This window comes from Lichenostomus cassidix, chromosome 6 (assembly GCF_008360975.1).
Source record: "Lichenostomus cassidix isolate B80296 chromosome 6, HeHo_3.0, whole genome shotgun sequence".
NCBI classification, from domain to species: domain Eukaryota; kingdom Metazoa; phylum Chordata; class Aves; order Passeriformes; family Meliphagidae; genus Lichenostomus; species Lichenostomus cassidix.
In genome coordinates this window covers 10,832,436-10,856,643 of record NC_139487.1, presented here as the reverse complement: position 1 = coordinate 10,856,643, position 24,208 = coordinate 10,832,436, and the positions used below count along the sequence as shown (strand labels likewise).

The 24,208-nt window shown below is 41.4% G+C and overlaps 1 protein-coding gene across 1 annotated transcript in view; it reads left to right on the top strand.

The window, feature by feature from the left end:
- The window catches only part of SORCS3 (sortilin related VPS10 domain containing receptor 3), a 263,207-nt gene that overhangs the window by 170,167 nt on the left and 68,832 nt on the right, over positions 1-24,208 (top strand). Inside the window, exons 6-7 of the mRNA XM_085064890.1 lie at positions 14,537-14,601; positions 21,363-21,481. Of these exons, the coding sequence (XP_084921016.1) occupies positions 14,537-14,601; positions 21,363-21,481 (184 nt within the window). The remainder of the gene's footprint in view (positions 1-14,536; positions 14,602-21,362; positions 21,482-24,208) is intronic.

Below are 24,208 nucleotides of genomic sequence, written 5' to 3'. Positions count from 1 at the left end.
CCTTGATGACTGTAGTGGCTGAAGTACTCAAATATTGCAATATGAAGTGCTAAAGTAGTAGACTAAGAACACTGGAGAGTACAAGAGAATGAAAAGATGCTTTAGTGGCGTATGAAGTCCTTTTATCGTCTTATGGCTTAATTCTTTAAAATACAGAGTTTCCCAAGGGGACCTGTGTTTTTTGTCCAATGGCTGTGACTGTCACCTGCTGTCCATCTGTCTTTGGAGCCCTGCCTGTGTTTGCAGAGCAGACATGAGTATCACTATTCTGAGCAGAGGACAGGGCTATATTCCCTGGGACACCCACACCCTTTCTTAGGGTCTCCCCAGGCTTTTCTTTATTGGGAACACATTCCTATTTCCTGCCTTCCATCATCACTGGGGAATATAAAGTGGTGGATGTGGAATAATTTTCATTTTTTTGGGTTTTTTTTTGGGGGGGGAGTGGGGTGGTTTTGCCTATTACAGCTAGACATTCCCCTTCTCTCAGTTATTTTTTCACTCATGCTCTCTGGGACTGTGGGTGATTCTGTCAAAGCCTGGGAGCAGGAAAGGGGGGAATACCTTGTGTGGAAGAGAGGGAGAAATATGCACAGCATTTCTAATGCCTGTGGGGATATTTGGAGCCCTGAAGTCACTGTGCAGCATGAGCCTAATCAGTAAAAGCCACTGAAATACACACTAGTGATGAAAGTTGGACAGAAAACACCAACAAGGCAGGAAAGGAGAGACTGGGAGGAGGAAAATAGGACATTCACTAGTGTGGCTTCAAGAAGCAGAGTTTGTATTTGCAAGTAGAAAAATTTGGTGTATCAAGTAGTTCTCAAATGCAGTACTGATTCCCTTAACAAGTCTCCCCAGAATTTTATCTTTTCCCCTTTTTTCCCATGATAGTAAACCAGATTTCTGTTTGTTTTAGAGTTTTCTTGTATCATTGAATGCCAGCCACAATCACATTGGTCTCTGAGGATTAAAACCTGGGAGAAGGGAACAGGCTGTACTTTCACTAAGAGAAGGAAAAGCTGTGTTTCCACTAACAGGCTATGCTTTGGAGTTAAGGGGTTTCTGTCACAGTTATTTGAGGAATAAGACAACAAATTTTGTCTCTTGGGGGCAAGGTTTTCAGTCTTTTTTGTGATTTTGGACAGGAACAGGTAATAAAATGTAGCCAATGTATTTCTTTTTATTTGCAGCCTGAATTTCATAACAACTATGGCGGAAGCTGGTTTGGATATCTGAGAGTAATGTAGCAGAAGTTCAGGGGTTTACCTCAGTGTTTCTAAAGGTTATTATCTGGCTTTGTATCTGCCTTCACGCAGATGTTTGTGTCTGTTTTTATTTCTTGATCTTTCTGACAGCACTGGTATTTCCTAATTCCAGTGCCAATTTTGGTCCACTCTGACTGTTTCAGCAGCAGTTCCAGTAGTGACCTTTGGATACAGCCAACATTAACTTCACTTGCCTAGTTTGTCAGCAAAGAAGTGGTTAGTCAAATATGTGCCTCCCTCTCCTGTAAATCCCACTAATCATTAACTACCAGATGGTGTCATTGCACAGTGCTGGGGAAACATCGCCTGATTTTTTACAGCCAAGTTTAGTGTTAGGAAAACATAGTCTTGTAAATGTCAAATTGACTCTTAAATAATCCTACATTTGAGTTTTTCAGAATTAAAACCATACCATACATGGAGCTGTGGATAAAAGGAGTGATGCCAGTTTGGCAGCCATGGATGACACCCACTAGCATCACCAAGGCATTTACCCAGGGTCTATTGCTGGAGCCTCCCTTGGGCTAATGACTCATTTGGCTCTGGTGAGGGACTTGCCTCCCATGCCCTGTGGGCAAGAACACGCAGGGAAGGTTTTTCTCCTGGAGAATAAAGCTGACATAAATCTGGAATATGTTACTCAAGCCACCGTGACCATGATCTGTACTAGGCTGAGGGCAACATTTACAAACTCTTGCCTCAAGCTCTGTAATAAGAGTCCAGGAGAGATGAGACTTTCTCATAAATTCTTGGCGTATATTGGAAGATTTCCTTGCAAGGTCACTTTAGTTAATTAAAGACCACAACACCATGGTGATAATAAACCCAATATTATTTTCCTTTTCACTTAAAAAAAGGGCAAAGTGAAACTCTGAGGCTAGGGATTTTACTTCATTTTGTGTGCCTACAATTAATGCCATTGGCCCTAAAGATATTTAATGTTTCCAAATGTTAGGTTGTAGGTGACTAACTTGTGATTACACAGTAACTCATTGACAGAGATATAAATGGAGCCCGGATTTAGAGGTGTACACTTTTTATTGGCTGAAATAGTGTTTATTTTTGTTGAAAATGTTTCAAGTCAATAAAGGCACTTTAGAACTAACAACAGTATCATCAAAGTGTTTCTCTCAAAAATTAAACAAAGGAATATTGTGAAATGTTTGACAGTTTTTGGATGGTCTTTTAAAGTCATTTTAAAATTTGAATAAAACTTCATTTTGCAACATATGATTAAAAAAAAATAAATTAGGGAAAGAGTGCAGTCTGAAACCAAGTGTGTGATTTTTTTTTTTCCCCTAAACTCAATCCTATCCTGGTTTTCAACTACAGATTGGTAAGTGCTCTTCCAGGGATATTGTGATAGATTTTATGGATATCTAAGAGTAAAAAAACCTAAATGACCGTAAGAGCAGGAAAATTCTTCTATATCTCTGGGAAACGCTGCAGGACTGTTTTATAGAGACTGCACAGACCCTATGAGTTCCACTAGTGCCCATGGTCAATGTAATGTTCACACCAGTATTCCTCTTTCTGAGAACTGTCCATATTCATTTTTGAACTTATATTTATGAGTGATTGACAGAAATAGTTGGACCTGGAGAGCATCTTTGTAGGAGGTGGAAAAAACCCAAAGCACACTACTGGAGAATTATTACAGACTCTTTTCTAGTTTACCTGGGACTAAAACCAAAGATATTTGGGGGTTTGGTGTGTGTTTATGCTGACTGATGACTTCACCTTATGAAGCAATTTTGGTAGAACTAGTCTCTTGTACCATGGACTACAAGTTCTAAGTAGTAGCTGATGCTTTACTATTGTGTGGTGTTCCTCTCCTTACTGCCTGCTTTCCTAGGAAAATAAGGGTTTAATTTTTACAAAGTCCTATGGATGCTATGGTAATCAGGCTGCCTGGCTCACAGCTCTTTTAACAAGAAGACAAAAAAAAAGAGAAAAACATACTAAAAACATTGTGTCTAGTAGGATTGAGTGTGATTGTGTGATTATGAAAGGAAATAATTTTACATACTTTAAATTCTTCTTTAAAACCCATGAAGTACATAATAAATTAACCATAAGAAAAGCACCACATGATAAAGTGCCACAATACATATACTCCTCTGTAATTCTGGCTGCTACAACAGCAAGAATGAGTTCTTGTTTTAGCCTTTGGAAGGGTAATTCTGGAATAAGTTGTCTTTGAGACACTTTTTCTTCTAACCCCCTTCTTTTTCTCTCTAACCTCTTTTTGCTTGAGAAATGCAACATATCTTGCAGAAGAAAGGCTTATCTCTTCTCCACTAATGTAACTGTGGCTGTCCTTACATAAATACTATCTGGCTTTTAGAATTTGTGATTTGTTGTGATTTTAGCACAATTCGTGATGTTTGCCACGTTTGTCTTCAGTGTTCTGTGGCTGGCAGTTATTTTTTTCCATAAGGCCTCAAAAAGCAAGGGGTGAAATATTTCTGTTCATTTGGTTTAAATCTAACGCCTACCACTGTATGTCACCTATTGAACCACAGTTAGTGCTTTCAGCCATCAAAAAGCCTTTTGCTTTGGTCTCTCATCTATCAGGTTTCTTTATATCCTGGGGCCAGTCTCTTATCTCTTCCACTGCTAATCTTGGATCATTTTGTAGCCCCCACCTCCCCCAAACTTTCTTTGACTAAGTGTCTGAGACTGAAGCAGACTGGATGATCCACTAGTAAGAAAGGTGTAAGGAAAGATTTGTTGAATATTTCTCCCAGTTTGTATTGATCTCTGAACTGTGTCCCAATGCCATGTCTGTCTGAACAGCACATGGTGGGAGAATGGATCTCTGCTCTTCTCATCCAAGAAGGTAACAAATAAGATGTCCAAACCCCATCACTGTCTCAGAGGCCAGTGTTGGAAGCTTAAATGCTGCACTGCTGACTCCTGTAGTCTGCCTGGCCTGACTTCATCCTGGCTCTTCTGATGCACGTGAACTCAGACACAAATTAATTCCAGCCTGTCAGGAACAGTCCCAGAGTAATTCTTTGTGATACTTTGTAGGAAGCAATGATGAAAGCCAGCCCTCTAATTAATATATTGAATAATGCATCCCTCTGAGGCATATGGGGATCTCCCATACTGTCATAGCTTGGCAAAGCTAATCAAAAGCCAGGCTGCCAGGCTGAAAGTAGCATCATATTTTGTGCATTCTGGCTCGCAAGGAATAGTCTCCCACTTTTTTTTCTTTTTTTTTTGTTTTTGGTGGGAAATTTGGGTTAGGTTTTGACCTTTGTTCTATATTATACTAATCTCTCTTTCTGGAAAAATGTGTGAATTTTCAGTGTGGGAGAGAATTCAGCTTGTTTTTAGATGACTGAAAGAGAAACATTTGGGCTACTACTGCTCTGAGAAGTTTTGGAATGACCTTTTCACATACTCTAATTATGGACATAATTTTCTCGCCATTTCATCCAGTGGCAAAGCACCTACAGGCATCAGGAGCGAGCATCTTTTCTGAATCCATCCTCCTTTTTCCCCAGACCTCATCCCAGATGGCCCAATTGACTTCAAGAAATGCACATTTACAGATCTTGTTTCTTTACAGCAACTGGGGCTGGAAGCATTCTTGCACTGGAGGAAGTTGCAATCTAATGGACAATTTATCCTCACCAAGTACATCAATACTATCAGGGACCATTTTTACTTGAAACTAGATTTTCAGTCATACCTCAAAATTCTTCGGAGAGATTTTCTCGAGAAGAATCAGGAAGGACCCAGGTAAATTCCATTTTATTTCCCTGAACTGACTTCAACTGCTGAACCTTTGGAACTTTGTCTGGCATTAAGTTGAACAGAACCAGTTGTTTTATTTAACACAAGAAGTTGAGCCCATGCTGTGCAGAAACAACAGTCTTATCATGGCAAAACAGACAAGATGTTTCTGCATTAATTTGAATGTGAACCATTTGTGTTGCTCAATAACATCCATTAAAGATAAGGAGGTCCATTTTTATGCCTTCTGCTTGTTGTAAATTAACAAACTCTCTTAAAACGACAATTCATCAGCAGTTATATGAGGCAGAATTCATTCTCTGCAAGAGAAGAAAATGAAACTCCCATCCTTTCATTCTCTGGCATTCCCCCGAGTCTCCTCTGTAGAATGAGATGAGTTTAATTTTGCTATTGTTAAGCACAGTGAGCATGAAGCTACATCAGAATGTAAGAGCAGGAAGGAGTATCTTATTAGCTGCACTACAGGTTCTTTTAAATAATGTTGATTCAGTAACTTGTGTCTTGGTGATCATATAGAGAACAAGGACGAGGAGCCAGTGAGTGATGTTGTTTCACTTGCATATTTGTAGGGAGTTAATTGCAATAGGACATAGCAGTGGTTATCATAGCTCTGTAATTATCTTGCAGATAATTGTTCTCCATTGGGCGGAAGACAATAAAAATGGGATGTAGACACATTTCCATGTTTAGTGGAGTATCAGGCATTCTGTCGCTGAGTTTGAGAGAGAAGCATACTCACCTGTTTGTGCCAGCAAGTACTTAGGAAATAATAAATATTACCTGTAGACTTCAGAGCTGATGTCAGTAGATCTGGGTTTTCTCACACAGGAGAAAATCTTGCTTTTTACTGAAAAAAGTAAAGAAAACCAAGCCAAAAACTCTGTCAGATTTTTGGCCAAAGGGTACAGACAGATTCTTGGGTTTTGTTCACAGCATTTTTGGTTTTCAGGTTTTGATTGAAAACCTTTGAGCGAAGGAGACATGTTCCATTACAATATTGATTTTAGGGACAATCTGTAATAGTGACTCCCTAAAGCCATTTCTAGATCTGCAGTAGTTTCTCCAGAATTCTTCTTTTTCTTTCTACAAATCATTAGATTTGAACAGTGTGCTGGCACTTTGGAATTTGCCTTGAGGATAGAAACCAGCAGAGTATTACTTTTCATTTGGCCTTGTGCTTTCCTTTCCTTTTATTGCTCCTCTATAACGACAGATTAAAAACCCAACAAAGAGAAGCTCTTGATTTACCTACAGTTTGACCATACAACGTTGCTTCTTGGCATGACTCCCACTGCAGCATTCTGCCCTGAGAATTCTCACTGGAACAGGGTAATGTTTGGGGGATGAGGATGCTTTGGGATGCTGCCGTTGGGAAGAGCTGGGAGTGTGTCTAGTGCTCAGTCCCCTGGTCAGCCTTGTCTCCTTATCCTTTGTTCACCTGCCTACCTTAGAGCAAAGGACTCCCAAAAGATCTGTGGTTTCTCTGCTCTCTTCTGCTCCAGTGTTGCTCTTTCACCATCAGAGACCTGCGAGTGACTGTGTCTGTTTTATCCATCTCTTCATTCTGCCACTGAGGATACTTCTTCTGTTCTGAATGCAAACCTGTCTTGTCACAAGACATTGGTGATCTGCTGACCTCGTGTCACTGTTGTTTTTACAAATCATAGCCACACAGACTTGCTGTTCCTGCAGACAGAGCCTGTCTTTGCATATCTGTCTGCTGCCAGAATCCCTTTTGTTTCCTGCTTCTTTGTCTTTCCCTCTTGTGATGTTGGGACGAATGAACATCTCACTCTCAGCAGCTAATTGAGTGTGATTTTTTGGGGGCAAAGAGACACATTGATGCATTTATGCTTGCTGGTCCAGAACAGAGTAGTTTATTCTGCTCTGTATTTATCCTCCTTACCCTTATTCTTCTTTCTTTTCTTTCTCTCTTCCTTTTCTGGCTGGTGGCTAAAAGTCAAAGAATGAAATAAGCCATTTGTTCTCTTCAGGTTAGTGTCTGAAATGCAGAGAAACAACTGCCACAAAAGGTTTGTGACAGAAATCAATTTTTTCATATTGTTTTTCCCCAGAATGCATGAAATGAACCACAAATTCATTTCCAGAATGTTAGATGTTATCCCAGGGTGATTCTTCACAATATCCTGCAACAGGGAATGTAGAGACTCATTCTTCCTTAATTAATACAATGTACAATGCCCATAGGCATGTGGGGCTCATCAGCAAATCCTATACATATTGTCTGTGCCAAGTTTCATACTGGCATCCCCTCTTTGGACAATTTAAGCTTTATTTTTATCCATCTACTGCTGCATTCATTTATTAAATGATGCTTTCACTCTGAAGCTTTTCAGAGGCACTTTATTCGGCCTAGGCCTCAGTTAATAGCTGAATCACTGAGCCTTAGCATTTTGGGCATGTCATATTTACTGCTGGAAAATGTTTGTACAGATGAGGGCAATTAAACACACAGTGAAATTATAATCCTTATTTTGGTGTAAAACATTTCTTGAGTGGGTAATGTTAGATACTTCTGCTAGGAAACAAACTCAGAGAAATATTACAAGTCTTACAAACATTTCCTTTGAGGGAGAGGAGTAACTGCAGGGAAATCTTTGGCTACAGGGCTGCCAGGCTGAGCTGAAGGGTCTCTGAGCATGTACTTTGCTTTTTTAAAGAGATCTGAAACAGGGCTGATTCATATTTCATGGAAAAGCAAAGCAATAATCCATAGCAATTCCCCATGTACATGACTTTCAAAGCACTGGGAAAACATTAATTAACTGGGCTTCATAATGTAGTTGGCACTAAACGAATTTTAAGCAAATGCAAAAATCCAAAAATATACTTTTATTTTTGTTTCCTAAAGGGACGTGAAATTTAGAATATTAGAAGTGTCCTACAAAAAAGTGTCCCTTCCAAAAGAAGGCAAAACAGAATCAAAACAGAATTCTTGTGTTGGAATTTGCTTAAAACTTGTCCACCATCAAATCTGCAGACCTCTAAAGCCCAGGTAAATCCCCTCTCTCCTCTAGACATGTCCTCTCCAAAGCAGCACTGTTGGTGTTGGATGCACATGGCATGGAGAGCTGATGGTGTGCCATGCACTCAGGCTTGAAGATGTCCTCAAGACAGTAACTTGATGAGGTGATGCTTCATTACTTCTACCACATCCTGATGTTGGTGCTGCTAGGACTTTGCAAAAAAACAAAAAAAAAAACCCCAAAAAACCCCCAAAACAAACAACAACCAAAATCTTCTTATTCAGTTAGGATAAGCCCTCAGGACTGCCTTTGCATAGTCTGGATCAGCTGAGATGCCACCTCTCCAGCACATGCCCTGTTTGCATTGCTGAGCCTTTCAAGCCTCAACAGGCATGTGAATTAGGATCTTTGGCCTTCTACCCAGAGGAGTTTTTGAGTATATTTCACAAAAAGGTGGTTATATTTCTTGGTGTTTATGGTAGAGGTCAGGGGAAAAATGCCAGAGGACTTTAAAGGACTAAGACCTATTCACTAAACACGGACTTATTTGTGCATAGGTTTTGGTGTTAGCATAAAGGAAAAAGAAAAAATATTAAGCAACAGCAGTTTTTATGTTGCTAAATATACTTTAAAGGTATATTCCCTGTTAAATTCTTTGATATAAGGACTCACCTTCTTTTATGTACTGAGAAGAGGAAGAAATGTTTCTGTGTGCAGCAGAGCTTGCTGCCTTGCCTTGGGCTCTCTGGTGGTGGTTGACATGTTGAGCTTAAATGTCAGTTTTCCCCTCAAGGAGAGGATTGATTTGGACCTCTTTCCTCTTCTTGGTCCGCTTTATCCATGAAAGAACCGCATGTAGCAATTTTGTAGTTCAGGGATCCATGGAGTTTACAGGTAGGGTTAAGCTTTAGACATTCAGTGTTAGGGGGATGAGGTGCAGGGAGGCAGATGCATATCTGTTCATATGGAAACAAATGCAGATACCATGAACACCTTAAGTTTTGTTTTATTTGGTAAAACAGGCAGAACACCTCCTTAAAATTCATTGGGACCTTTTTAAAAAGGATTGGCTTTGCTGAAAAGAAATTAGCTGAGAATAAACAGTTGGAAATTTTCCCCCCTTATCTTGCAAGCTAAGTCTCACACCAATTACTTCTGCCAATGTCCAGAACTGTAGCATCACAGAAATTAGCACTGAAAAATATGCAGAAAGCTCCAGGGACCTGGCTAAGACAGTTCCTTACAGTATCTTTCTACCCAGCTTTTTTCCCAAGCTTCATTTGAAATATGCTGTGCAAGGAGGTTTTGTCTGTAACTCTTCAGAGACCTCATCACATCCTAACACATGCAGTAGTGTATCCCCCAGCTCAGCCACAGAGAATGATACTATATTTATGCATTTAATAAACACATTCTTTCCCCCAGGAGCTGAACATTTGTATCTGTTGTTAATTTTGGTGGTTGATGGTGGGTGGTTGGCCTGGGCTGTGTGCAGGTTGTGTGCAAGTGGGATATGCCCAGAGTTCATGTGTGATGGAACTGTTTTTAGACAAATCAATACATAGATCCCTTTGACCACCTGAAGCCAACTGCAGTTATTGATACCTAGAATAAAGCAATGCAATATGAGAGGAGAAGCCTGTTGGAAAAGTATGAGTCATTTAGCAAGGGTGCCATGTGAACAGCTCCAGGTCAGGTGAGTAGGAATTGAATGGATTAGTTTCTGCTTCCATATGCCCATACAGGCATGGCCCTTGTGTGGCTTGGGTGAGTTAGCCCCCTACTGCTTTCCTGGTACCTAACAAAAGTGTTTATTCTCTTCTGGAGCAGGATAGAATTAAAATTACAGCAGACTAATTGGCAGCATCCACTAATTTGATTGCAGCTGCCTGCAGCAAGAGGATGATATTTTCCCCTTTACATATTATTGCACAATAAATGTGCCTTGTTCCTTGCTGTTTCTAGCCCTTATTTACTGCACATATCCTGCTAGGTAGTATTCACCTGTTACCTCTCTCTCTCTTTACATGGACACTGGCAATTGCCTTCAGTCTGACATCTTAACCTGCAAAAATGAGTTTTCAAGTCAGCATCTTGGGAAAGCCTCAATTTGTCGTAAAAGTTTTGATTTTGTTCTCAAAGCTGGTGAGTGCCGCTTTGACTGGTCAGAAACAAGGCACACCCCTGGCAAAAAGCTCAGTCCAGCAGATTCCAGATCAAGTTTGAAAGGTGACCTGAATTTTTTTTTTTTTACCTTGTTGTAAAGCCCTAACACAAATGTTGCTCATGTTCAGTGGTACTCACTCAAACCTCCCAAACTGTTGGCTCCAGGAGATGGAGGAATAGAGCTCTCAGCTGATGGTTTAGGGAGCAAGGATCAACAGCAAGCAGCTGGAATTGCTCAGCTGTTTTGATCTAAGATGCTAGGCGAGCCAGATCTCAATGCTCCTTTCCACCTTTAAATGCCTGCAGTCTGAAAAATGGGTAGAAAAAAGGCAAAACCTCTTTATTCCATGGAAAAGCAGTAGAGTTGGTAGAAAAACTGAGCTGAGCTGTGCAGCAGGCAGGTAACCTGGAGAGTCTCTGTTTTTCTTCTTTCCTTTCTTTGCCTGTGTTGGCATTTTTTTATTTTGAGGTATATCTCATATGGAAACATTTCAGGAAAGGTTAGTTACAGTGCAGAATTCTGTGTTTTGCTTGCCCTTCTCAATTGCTCTCCCTCCCAGTCAGAGATGAAATATTAGGGTGGCCTAGTAAATGTGCATCCATGTGCAATGCTCTTCCCTCAGGATACAGATAAGGATCTCACCAGGATCAAGTCCATTCTTCACCTTTCAAGAACACCCAACCTTCTTGTGAAAAGAAGGGAGGAAACATCTTGTGAAAATCAAGAGCTACCATGAGAACAGAAAGGAAAGGCAGCAGCATAAGATAGAAAAAAAGTAACAATTGCTTCCTTCTAATGGAATTCAGAGGTAGTTTGAATTCTTAATTGGAAAATTATCCTGTGCCTGCTGCAATTCTGGCTGCAGGCTCCACATTTTGAAAACTGCTTTTGCAGCAGTTGGGGAACGTGTCAGCAGGAAAAACTGACCTTTCCTGTCACTACTGCTTGCATCCTCTCAGCATTTTCTCATGCAAGGGGTGATTAATGAATAGGGATGGTGGAGGATGTTGATTTAACTCAGTTCCTCACAGAGAGGGTGCCTTTTTTTTTACTCCCTACGGCCATCCAAGACAGCAGCACACACGGGTGCATTTGTGAACCTTGGTTTAAATTTTGCTGTCTGGAGTTTATGTACACAGAGAACACAGAGCTGAGCTGTGCATGGAGCCTGAGGTGTGACCATGTGTCAGGACCTCAGGCCTCTGAGTGTTAAATACTTTTGTCTTTGTAAGCCTCTGAACAGAGCTGTCAGCTAGAGCACCATGAAAGCCTTTCCCAGCCACCCCAATCTGGGGGCTACACTTGGCTGTGTAAGTCAGGGCATGCTGATATCTCTCCTCAACATGCTTTAGTTGCTTAAATAATATTGAGCAGTGCATCCTCCAAATGTTCTTCAGAGAGAAAACATGTAAGAAAATATAAGGCTGTGAAAGTGTCTCTTGTTTTGTTGTTGCTCCTGTATTGCCAGACCTGAGAGGTTGTTGTAGTGAGTTCTCAAGGCTAGGGAATTACAAGAGGATAAAGGGATAAAGGAATAGCTTTACAGTCTGCGTGTGTTTTTGTAGCTGTGCTTCAGGATCTGCATTTACATCTTGCTTTTTCCACTGCCAATTCTTTTGTATTCTTCATGTAAAGTTCCTCCAAACAAATGCGGAGAGACTATTTACTAAAAATACCTGACTTCGAGAGTCAGAACAATGCAAAGCAAAGCTCTGTTCTTTGCCAGTGGGAGCAGATGTAAGGTGAGGCATGAAGAAACAGCATTGATTGGGGATCTGTTTTGCAATCAGTCTCTGGTATAAAAGAAACTTCATTTGGGCGAAGGAAAGGTGACCAATGCATCACTTTTCAGGCTTGTTATCTGCCTGCAGATAAAGGAGCCTGTCTTTCTTTTGGGTTGCAGAAGATCACTTTGTGAACTTTTCAACTTGGAGTGCAGTGTTTGGTGAGCAGAGGAGTACTAGGGGTGTGCTGTGTGCTAGTCCTTTTTTGTCATCATTGTTATTCTGAAAAGAACCATTAGCCTTGTCAAAACTAATTAAGGGAACAAGTAGATGGCACTGGAAAGGAACTTCAAGCTAGAATGACATGTTTCAGGAGACTCCTCTCATTCCCTGGTGCACACTTAGTAGGCATTATGAGTAGATCTACAGAGCTTGTGTATGCAAATGCACAATGGTAATGAGTATTCTGGATTTTGTTGGGATATACTTAGGTTCTTTTATTTACAGTCCCTTTTGAAATGAAAAATACTGTGGCAGATTGATGTCTCTCATTACCTGGGCCAGGAACAGGTTTGCCCCATTGCTGCATGGGGAGATACAGTGCTCTCTCCATCTGGAGGGGAGAAACCCAGAGGGTGTCAGGGGACCAGGTGAGGCCTCCTCATATTGTGGCGTCAGGACACAGCAAATGGCTCTGAGTAGAAGTCTGGTGTTTGGCTTCCAGAAGGATGGATGCCAGGAGAGTGCATTTAAGGCTGAATTTAAGTAGGAAAACTGTAGGGAAGGGCTGCAGGTCAAGCTGCTAAAGTGTTCCCAAGCTTTACCTCAAAGTGCTGGAATTACTACTCCTTTTCATAGAGATGTGATGAATAGATATGATGGTAGGCATGTACCTCTGTCCCTGTTGGCATGTCATAGGCAAGGGTGATGGCTGATGAATGACTGAAATTACAGCAATTAGTGCTAAGCATTTGAAAAAGGCAGAGAACTTCTGCTATGGATCAGAAAGATTGCTTTCTGCATATATTGGGAACTAATACTGCAGCACACCATAATGTTTTCACAGACATTTAAAGGGATTTCTATGTAACCTACTGTCACTTTTAAATGTGTCCATATATTGGGAAGATTTGACCCCAATAATTGCATGATCTCAGGAGCTCAGACTCATTCTGGCATCCTGGCTGATATCAGACAGCACTTTCTTCCTTGTGGGATCACCCTGAAACTGATGGTAGTGATTAAAGAGCAGACTGTTTCTCACTGTGAGCAGAATGATGAAAGCCCTGCCTGTGCTGCTTTGTTTTGTTGTGTTGGTATCTTTTGGCCACAATTCAGGGTGTTGTGAATGGAGTCACTATCGATGTGGTGCTCTCGTTAACAAGCAGTGCCAGTTTCAGTTACCTACACAGTGGGTCATAATGTAGTTGTTTTGACATTTGCAGCACTGGCTGATCTTAGCTGAACTCCAGCACATTTATATGTTTGTCATTGCTGCAGTTGCTAGGTTTTTTTGTGGGATTCACAAAAATGTCTCAGGGTATCTGTATTTTTTTAATTATTATTATTTTTAAGGTTTCTGCTGTTGATGCCCCAAGGATGAAAACAGCAAAAGAATGTGATAAAAATGTTTTCAGAACATTAGGGAATTCTGAACGTTGGCTGGCTCGGAGGGAATCTATTATTTGCAATCTACTGTATCAAATTCAACTCCCACCAAATTAGAAACTGATTTTTGTCATTGTCCCTTTTTAATCTAACCCTTTGGTTAACTCAGGAGAAGCAGCTCCATAAATCACGTGGACATCTATGGATTTTTCTTCCCCTGCCAGCCATTGCTAGGACTAAATGTTCATCTCTCAGTGATTCTTATCAGCCAGGACACTAATAATAACATTTCTGTTCTGGGCTTGACTCTCCCTCTTCCAGGAGGAAAAGAATCTTTTAAAGGTGCTTTGAGAAACATTTTTAGGGAGTAAATAACAATGCACAGGAAGATTTGACTGAGGGTGCTTCAGTTTCAGCTAGTGGGATTAAAGAAACTCCTCATGCCTTGTTTCATAATTATCAAGGACCATGGATGGCATGGGGTTGTGGTATGAATAATGAATACTCTCTCACCTTTTTCAAATCAGAAATTCACCATACGTGCATCACTATTTTTCTTTTGAAGATGGGGAAAAGGAGGTAAACAATAACAAGATTGCCCAGCAAACCAGGGGCAAGTCAGGAAACTTAGTCTTTCATGTCTCTAATCAGCCAAATAAAACCTCCTTTAATTTACTTTCTATAAGCACGAGGCTGCTGTGGCCATGTCTTTCCTTCAGCATTAAAACAGAACTCTGATTTTACTGGGTCCTGGGACCAGCTCTCTTTGCCACAACAAGAACAATCTTAGTAGTCTTGATCTTGTAGCCAAGGGACAGGCAGGATCAGTCACCCGTGCCCAGTAGTGGTGTAGTGGTCTGAGTGGAAATGCAAAGGAGACAAGTTGTTAAAAGGTGGAAATCTAGTACCAGCTGCCCCAAGGTAGGCTTGAGCTGGTTTTGCATTCCCTCACCATCTCTGTCTGATTGCAGCCTTTCAGCTAACTGGCTGTGTTCTTTCTCTCTCTCCTCCCAGGTCAGTGACTGGTTTGGATAAAGAACCTGACCTTGTGCACATGGAAGCTCGGACAGCTGATGGACGTGAGTGCCTGCAGCCAATGCTAAAAATTGGGCTTTGAGCCAAGAATGGAGTGGGAATAAAAATTCACTTTACCCATTTTGCCTCCCCCTTTACATTTTAGTTGGTAGGAAAGACGTGGGCCATGGGGTTTGATGTGATGCTCTTATGCTGAGCCTCTAGGGAAAAGTCCTGGGCTGCAGGGCTTGTGTCTGTGGAGAGGATGGACAGAAACACAATCTGTTGGGCTAAGGAGTCATATATTCTCTTCCCTACTTAGCTGTTTCAGCATCAATCATAAAGAGCTGGGCTACCAGCACTGTGCCATGGAACCTCTGTGCATTTTCAGAGGTGCTCAAAACCTCTGGTGGTACCTGGGAATTTGAGAAATTATCTGCTGTCAGACTTATCCTCTGGTCAGAATGTCCCTATGCCCCTTTGTCTTGTATTGAAAGTATTTCTTAGTTTTGCTCATAATGTATGAATAGGTGTTCCATACTAAAATGCTACAGGCCTTGAAAAAGTGCCTGGATCTGAAGTAGGAAATAGAAAAAAAAAAAGCTTCACCCCTCCGGAAACAAATTAGTCACATTTGCAATAGAAAGGATTCCTGTGTAGTTAATGTCCAGCAAAGACAATGGTATTAGAAGTGAGTTGACTTACTGTCTCCAAAGTGTTTTAGATGTTTCTCACAGGAACTGCAGCATAGTAATGCATCTGCTCCTGGTGTGGAACTTCACTCCAGTGTGAGGAAATGGGAGCAATGGCACAAGTGTCCCTTTTCAATGCAGGGACAGTGTAGAAAAGCAGCATAGGAAGGAGGAGTTAGAGGATTTCTGGGAGAAAAATAGCCTTTTTGTTGGTTGCAAACTTTTCTCTTAGTCAAGAGCTGTGTAGGCCAGATACGTGAACAATCTCCTGTCTATCAAGATGGCTTCTTTGAGGTTGTGGATCTTCTAATATCACTCATTGGCCTCCCACTGCTATTTAGTGATGGCAGCTGAATAAATAACCAGGCAGTGAAAGCTCAGGGGTGACAGCTGTTTGTTGAATATGTGGAAAAAGCAAAGCAGGCCGACAGGTGGGTGGACAAGGTATGGAGGCATCTTCAGTGCCTTTGCTGCTGTGTGGAATGTCGCAGGTATGGTGGGAGAGGTGCTCAGAAGCAAATTAAAAAAACCCAAGCAAGTAGGCAAACAAACTGCTGATGGAGTCTGTTTTCAAACTAAGTTTAAACCTGCTCACCCAGCTATTTGAATATTGGATATGTCAAGGATGTAAAGGTTTGACAGATGTATCCCCAGCTTACAGAGAGCTCTCTTCCTTCAGGTCCTGTTTGCTCAGGGGTTTGCTCTTTATTCGTGTTTCAATGTATAAATTCAGCATTCTGAAATTGGCAGCTAATGGTGTTGGGGGTTTCACTGAGAGTCAGGCTTGGCCAGTAGTGTCAGCAAAACAACCCCACTGCAGACAGCTTCCCAGACCTGTGGGACTATGCTGGCCCTGCTGGCATGTACCAAATGCCTCTTCTCCCAGCCAAACAGAGCACAAAACAACAGTGTTGCTCCAATTAGAGGTTTTAAGGCTTAGAACTCTATTAGTTGTGCTGTTGTTTTGTGTGACAAAACAACGGCAGTCTTGCAGCTATGGCCTCCCCAGTGCGATATCGTGCAGCTCTGGGTGCTCAGGAACAAGGAACTGAACTTTTCTCCCTGTTAGTTCTGTAAACAAATTGGGCCTTCATGCACTCAGTGAAATGGCTGAGGCACTTACACCTGCTGGAAAATGGGGCCCTGCAGTTACATCCTCTCAAGCAGAAAGTTTCTGATGAAAGTTTTCTTTACTAATGTGGAGAAAGAAGGAGAAGCTCCTCTAATGCCTCTTTTAGGTTGGTCTGATGTCTCAGTCGCTTATTTGATACATTAACAGACATGGATGTAAGTATTCCCATTGCTTAGTTAAATTCAGGTAGAAGAATCCATGCCTTCAATGTCACTGACTACTTGAAAAATAAATGATTCATCTTGATTGGGCATTTTTCTTTTCTTTTGTTTTCCCCCATGCTTTTCATTAAAAAAAAAGTAAAGAGAAAAAACAGTGGGGAAGGGAAGTGGTATTTAGGATTAGACTCCCGAATCTGATGATTTTTTAAATTACTATTATTTTTATTTTTTTTTCTTTTAGTAGTAATGGGACTCTAGAACCTATGTAATACCAATTCAGACACTGGAGCCTAAAAAGTGCTCTGGAGCTGGGAACAGGTGGTGGGGTATGCTAGAGTCTCATTCATCCATAAAAGAGATAGGGCTATCAAGAAGCTTATGGATCTTGGAGCTGGAAGTCCTGTTCATGTCTCTGGTATCTGTCCTTCAGCACATCTTGCCCCATCTTTTCTGTCCAGTCATTCGAAATAGTTATGTCTCTGAAAAACCCATCTTCCCCTGTGTCTATTCTCCTTAAATACTTGCAAGATGCTGATAACTCCAGTGCCTATCTTATCTCAAGCTGTTCCCATCTTCTGTAGCAGATGAAGTTTTTCACATTTTTTCGACATCTTGGCAGAGTCATTGTAGCAGAATAATAATCGAGGCTTGCATTTTTAAATTATAAAAACATGTAGGAGCCTTGGGCATTGTGCCTTCTGCCAGGGTGTAATAGGCAGCAGCAAGGACAGGGTTGGATGCAAGGGAGCTATTATGAAGACTCTGACACAAGCACCCACCAGCATTCCTGGGAAGGATATATTGAACTTGCTGATGTTTAGTGAGCTAATCTTCGCCCCACTCACAGATACAGGGCAATAAACAGGATTTGAATTGCAGGAAAAAGAGGGGCGAAAAAAGCTAATCAGAAAGGTAAAAGAGGATAACTAATTCCTGGAGAGTCTACAACTCTTTTTCTTTGGGGGAAAAGTTTTTGAGGCCAGTGAGGTTTTTCTCCCATGTAAACCTTCATGATGTTACAATTTTAAATATTGCCTAACACCAGCACCTGATTTAAGCTGAGCCAATCTGCCAATGCAACTTGTTTCTATTAGCTGCCCTTTTCCCTATTAGCCATGCTGGCCAGTCACCCCTGCTTTTAGCTGCCTTATTAACGCTGCCAGGAAGGAGCAGGATTTGCTCTCCTGTGTCTCTGTAAGTCACAGTCACCTGCGCACAGGTTGGCCCTTTGCAGCCTTCAGCACAGTGATACAACAGGTTTGACTGTTTCACTGCCTCCCTTCAGGGACTCACATCTCTGGGGAGAGAGTCTCTGGTACTCCTGCTTCCTGCCAAAGCTGGCATGGCTGGCAGGCAAAAAGGAGACTTGGTAGCTTGGCTTATCTCACCAGTTCATCCCTTCCAATTTCAAGAAATTGTTTCCGTTTTGTCGCTTCAAAAAGGGTAAAAATACACTCCAAAATCTCAAGGTGGAAGAGTGTGTTAAATAGCAATGAGGAGGTGGTTCAAGCTCCTCAACTGGAACATGGCTGCACATCTGTGAAAGCCATTCCCTAATCCGAAGTGAGGTGGGAAGGGTTTATGCGGAGGCGTGGATGCTGGGATTTGAGCTGCATGAGCCCTCCAGGCTGCTTGATGTCCATATTGCCACATTCACAGATGAACTGAGAAAGTGGCTGGATGTTGGTTATAAGCATGAAAAGTTTTTAATGCTCTCTGGAAAGCAGGGAGCTCTTCTCAACTCCTTTTGCAGTGGAACATAATAAAAAATCTTAAAAGTAACAAAAAATCCAACCCACTAAGAAACCCCGGAAAACCACAACACCCAAACACTTTAATTCTGGTGTTGTGTAGGACAATATATAAATTGGAAATAATCCCCAGATAGAAGCAACCTCCCTTAAGAAATAAAGCTCCCAGTGAAAGGTAATCAAGGCTTTGGAGACATGGCTCGGTCTCATGTCACCAGCCCCTTTTGGATGAATGTCCTTTTACCTCATGGCTGTGCAAAAGAGGGGTGCAAATTACCTCGTTTTGGAGAGAGGGAGATAATGGCTTGGAAGATGGGATGGCTTCTTCTCTCTTAATGGAGATTTTTGTTGAGAGACTCTACTTTCACTGTGAGAAGATGAGCTTTGTGAATGGCACCCTTTAAGAAACTTGAGCAGAAACTTGAGATTTTTTCTTGCTTTTAGTTGCTCACAAATGGGAACAGAACCGGGTGCTGTTGTATTTTTTACCTGTTTTTCTTAACGTATTTTAAAGGGAATTATTTTTTATTTTCTTTGGCAAAGTGGGAAAAAAGCAAGACTAAACTTTTTTTGGTATCCTAAAGCAGACAGGTTTAAAGATTTTTTTTTGTGTCTGTGTTTGTTTTTTTTTAATAGGCTTGTATTGTAAAATATATGAAAATAAATAAATAAAACAAGATACTAAAAGGAAAATGGGTAGTGAGCTACTCCCCTCCTCTACCACCATCTCCTTGTGAATATTAATCAGTGCCATTCTTTGTGTATATTTGATTGCTGGTGTAACACACTCAAAATGACACATTTCCCAATAGGCAGGAAGCTCGTTGTCATGTCAACACTTGTGATTTATCTGCATTTATTTGTGACAGGTTTTTATTCCTCTTCCCATTCTGTCACTCAGCAGCAACAAATTATCCCCTTTTTGGAAGGATAAGAATATCCAAGCGACTGTGTGGGAGAACGTACTGGAGGGAATGAGCTTCTAAAAATACAAATCCTGACCTCTCCTCCTTGTTCTGCCTAATTTTAGAGCTACCTCAAAGAGCAAATCACTGCTGTTGATCTCTTTGGATGGCATGGCAGCACATAAGACCCTCTTTGTTTCCTGAGCAGATGCTTTTATCCACTGCAAGGTTGTCTTAGGTTCCACGATGAGGAGCTAAACAGCAGCTCTGGGCCAAGTGTGTGTATCAATTGATGAAGAACTTTAATTTATGCCAACTGAAAGTCTGACCTCTCTGCTGCTGCTGCTGGTATTTTATGCTGAGAGAAAGCACAACTCTGACACTTTGGTTATTTGGCACTGCCTCTAGGTCAGGTGTTCCTCACCACATGCTTTAATCACTGCCAGGTACTCGAAGCTGGCACAGCTACATTTTCTGCTGCTTTAGCATCCTCAGTGGGACAGGGATTTCATTGCTGCACCAGACCTGTGTGGCTGCTCTGACTCAGCCAGGTAGCCCCTATTAACCTGGAATCCCTGGTGCACCAACCCAGAACCAGGTCAGCAGCCTTCAAACAGAGCCTTCAGTCAATGGGTGGTTGGGCATGAACCTTGATCAAAGCTTGGTTGTTGTTTGTGATGTTTTTAGACAAAATGTTTTTTAAATTATTATACTAATTATTAATGCCTCTGACTTGCATTTCTTTTGCATTTTTAAGAGTGCTGGTGGGACAAGACTGCGAAAGTGTAAACTGTCAGTCTGTGAATCTTGTTTTAGAATCTGGGAAGGCAGTTAGCTGAATCTCAGAGGATTGCAATTGTGTCCCCCAGAGCTTTCCACTGCCCCACATTTTGCTGTCACTGGAAGGACACAGACTGAGGACAAGGCAGATTTTTTGGGATGGAGAATCCTGTATGCAGCTTTGCTAGGCTAGTTACTGTCTTTTTAAACTTCTCTTTTATCATTTTGGGCTCAGTCTGACAAGATCCATGTTAGGAAGCTCTGTTGTGAACTAAAATCACTGCACCAGGCTCACCCCAGCCCTTATAAACTTGCTGTTTACTTCATTGATGGTCTGTCCTCACCCTTTGCAGAAAAGCAAACAAACATTTGAATCTAAGAAGCCTGTAGAAGTGCCGCAGTGCAAAAGATATGACCCTTTTATCATTCCAGCTGTCATCTTAGTAGTATTTTAGTTTTCTCCCTAATTTGCAGCTTTCAGAAAAGCCGTTGAAAAGCAGAGATGGCATATTTAGATTACACACAGCCAGAGACACAGTGCCTTCATTGTTCTGTTTCATGAGAGCCTTTCTTAGCCTGAGTGAAATAATGCTTAATCCCCTATAACCCCTGTCAGCCTGCTGGAGGCGAGCACATCTCTTCTTGTTCTAACTTTCTGTACGTCTGCCTTTTCTTTCTGTTGTCTTCATGTTCTCCTTCCAGTCCTGTTCCTCCTCTCAAGCAATGCCAAGGCCTGACAAGATCCCATTAGTGTGATGGTCTTCTCCTCTCCTCTTCTCTCTAGACAGAAGCATTTGATGCTTCTTGCAATGCATATAACTACTGTTGGGACTCTTCAGCTACTCATGCTATTTCATGCCCATGGCATTTTTATTCATTGCCTATGTTGGCTATGAAGATTTATTTTTGGGAGATGATTGTCATTTTCACAGCAAAATAAGTTGAATTTAATAGTTAGGTTTGGGCTTTTTTCTTTTCTTCTTTTTTTCTTTATGTGTTTTTCTACCATAATTAAAACCAGTCAAGAAGATTAGGGTGTTTCAAAGGGTAGACAGGGATATGTTTCCCAGCAGGGTATTGGAATTGGTAAATTCTGCCTGGGTGTCTTTTTCTGCTCTATATGGGCTCCTCATCAGCTTTCTGATGCATTTATGATTGATACCCTCCATTTGTGGTTTGAACTTCAGTCTCCCGAGGGATGTCTGCTCAATAGGAAAGGCAATGGTGAATGTTGAAATGTGATGAGTTCCTAACTTCAGAGAGCAGTTACAGTGTCAAAGGCTGGAGGGATCACGAAATAACATCTACCTAGCTGGAGATGAGACCTTTTGAGCTGCTGATGGTGTTTACAGACAAGTGGCTCCTACTGAGGCATTTCTGATGTGTTCATATTCTCCCATTGCAGACACCCACTACTTGACCTGTCGGATCCAGGAGTGCTCTGAGACCAAAAAGAGTGGGCCTTTCTCACGCTCCATCGATGTCAGCTCCCTCGTTGTTCAGGATGAATACATCTTCATCCAGGTGCGTTGGCTTCGTACAAATGGGACTTGAGTTCTGCCTTCACAAGGTATTTTTTCTATGCAAGGGAGGAGGCAAATTCTTAGGGTAAGTTGATGTGACTGCAATTCATAAGAGCTGGGAGTCCATCCTGATGGCTCTACAATCTGGGACAAAACCCTTGATCTCTCTGCTCATCACTTGTCTTGAATCTTCTATATTTTTAAAGATTGTTTATCAAGGGTCCATGGATTTCACAACTTGCTATTTGTGTGGCTACTTGTAAAATACAAAGGAAATACTGGTGAATTGGAGAGAACAGAGAAGAACAAAGGAAAGGTGTGAATGATTATTTTAACAGCTGGAAAGGTTTATGCTGATTTGACAGTCAAGTAATGCTAATAGAGTGAACCAAAATTTGCAGTAGGAGGTAAAATAGCAGAAAGATGGAGTAAAGATGTTACAGGGCAACTTCAAAGTGAAAGATGACTGTAAATTTGTCAGTTGGTGATGATTTTGGAGATGAGGAGAAAGTGACAGAAATTGAATGAGAAACTATGTGGTTTTGAGATTTTTTGAGAATACATGGGCTGGATGGAACAGGGCCATCTCTCTAAATTTCATATCTGTGGAAGCCTGAGAATGAATAGTACAGTCTGGAAGAACACTTCCTGAAGATGTACCATTTGGTTGAAAACTGAGAGCCAGGCTGTGGTAATTCCAGATCGTAGGAAGCTCAGGAGACAGAGATTACAGACATGGTGATGTTAGCTGCTTCTCACCACTGCTGAAGCAGGGGGGAAGAAATGAGACGAGGCTTGGATTCAGGTGGTATGAAAAAGACACACACTTCCCTTTTTGAGTGAGACTGGGTCACATTTAACTCCTGTTTTATTTCCTTGCATTTTTCCACATTTGCAGGGAGCATTTTTCTTGGCTGTATCCACATTATGAGAAAGATTTGCTTTTTTTATTGTAAGACTTTCTTATAAATGGAAGAGTGACAATTCTGTGCTGGGATTAGGTGGAGGACTGGATCCCTATGGCCTGGGAGGACTGTGGTATGAAAACTGCATGAATTTGAGTAACATTGGCAGACTTCTGAGAGCAGGGGAGTCTGCTGCTCTGGAGATGACCAACTGCAATGGGAGCCACAGCTCCCCTCAATCCCCTGTGAAACCCAGGCTGCTGCTGCTTCCTTTGGCATCAGAGGAGACCCAGAGCTACAAAACACTGGGAATGCAGTTTTTGCAACTTAGTAAGTAATGATTTGACAGAAGGCAGTGGCTTTGCCATTGATAAATGCTCTGTTCTCCAAGGAGTATTTTAGAGTGACTCTCTTAATGTGGTGGCTCTCTTTATGTCTATGGCTAAGGGTGTTGTGGAACATCCAATTCTTTAATCATGAGGCCTTACAGATATTTCTCACACCTGTTTTAAAACAAGGCCACTCTGTTTAGAATCTTGATCTTGCAGTGAGGACAGGGGCCTCGTGTGTGTGTTCATCTGCCTCAAATCAGCAGTGAGCAGCTCAGGCTATTAGCTGCTAAATACTTCAAGTTAAAAAAATGTGTGTGTGTATACAAACTCAAGCATGTATGTATATGTAATACTCAAGTGCCTGACTATTCTTAGCAAGGTTTTATTATAACTTAATGGGTGTTTGAATTGAAAATCACATCCCCACGCTTTAAAAACTGTTAAAAACACACACAGAACATTGCTGCTGCTTTGGGCAGGAGGCTCTGCACTCCCAGGCTGTCTATCCCTCTCCCAGTTTTTTGTATCACTCTGGCAGGGTTTCTGCCTGTCCAGCAGCCTGTTGTCAGTGGCTGCAGACGCTGGCAGGGATTGAGTCCTGTAGAGCTGGAGTGACATGCAGGCACTTGGGATTCACAGCACACTCTGAGCTGAAGGTGTGTTAAATCCACCGTGTCCAGCACATGGTCAATGGGCTATGCAGAGTGTTTGCTTGGTACATATGTAGGAGTGCTGATATGTCCTGGATGTATTAGTCTCACAAACCGTGTGATGTTGCTGCCTATTATGGGATGTGTCAGATTGATTCTGTTTGCCATATCTCATGCATATTGTTCAGTCTGGGTAATCTTGGACAGAAACATAGGAGCCAGGTCTTTAGAATTTTAAATATTAGACAGAGATGAATAAATAAATATCAAATTAAATGTTAAGCACCTAGCTATGTTTAATAGCTTCAATAAAGGATTGGTGCAAGAGTTCTGATCTGTCTGTTCTGGAACAAATCAGAACTGATGGCTTGGAGTGGAGAGAGGAACTTGTTTCTTTAAACTTCTGTCATGAAACCAGTAGATTTTTAGTCTAAACTTGTAGTCAGTGCTCCTCCAAAATGAGTGGAGAGATCAAAACCTTTAGGGGCAATTTATCAATTTACCTATTTGGCAGTTTACCTATTTCACCTATTTCAACATGAGATAGGTCTCTCTTTGAATATGCCTTTCTCATTAACATTGGAAGGAACCTAAGTAGAGCTTAGCGAAGACCCCAAAATTTTTGACAGCCAAAATTAGGGAAGATGAATCCCAGCTATTGATATCAATGTTTTATATTATCTGCATACAGTTATTTACTAGTGAATATCCATCTAACAAAGTTGACAAACAGGCCTGTAGTGTAAGATTCCTGGGAAGCATTAACCTGTGTAACTGTGCACTTGAAACAAACATGATGCTATGATGCATAATGGATAGGGGAAAGAACACAGAAGATATT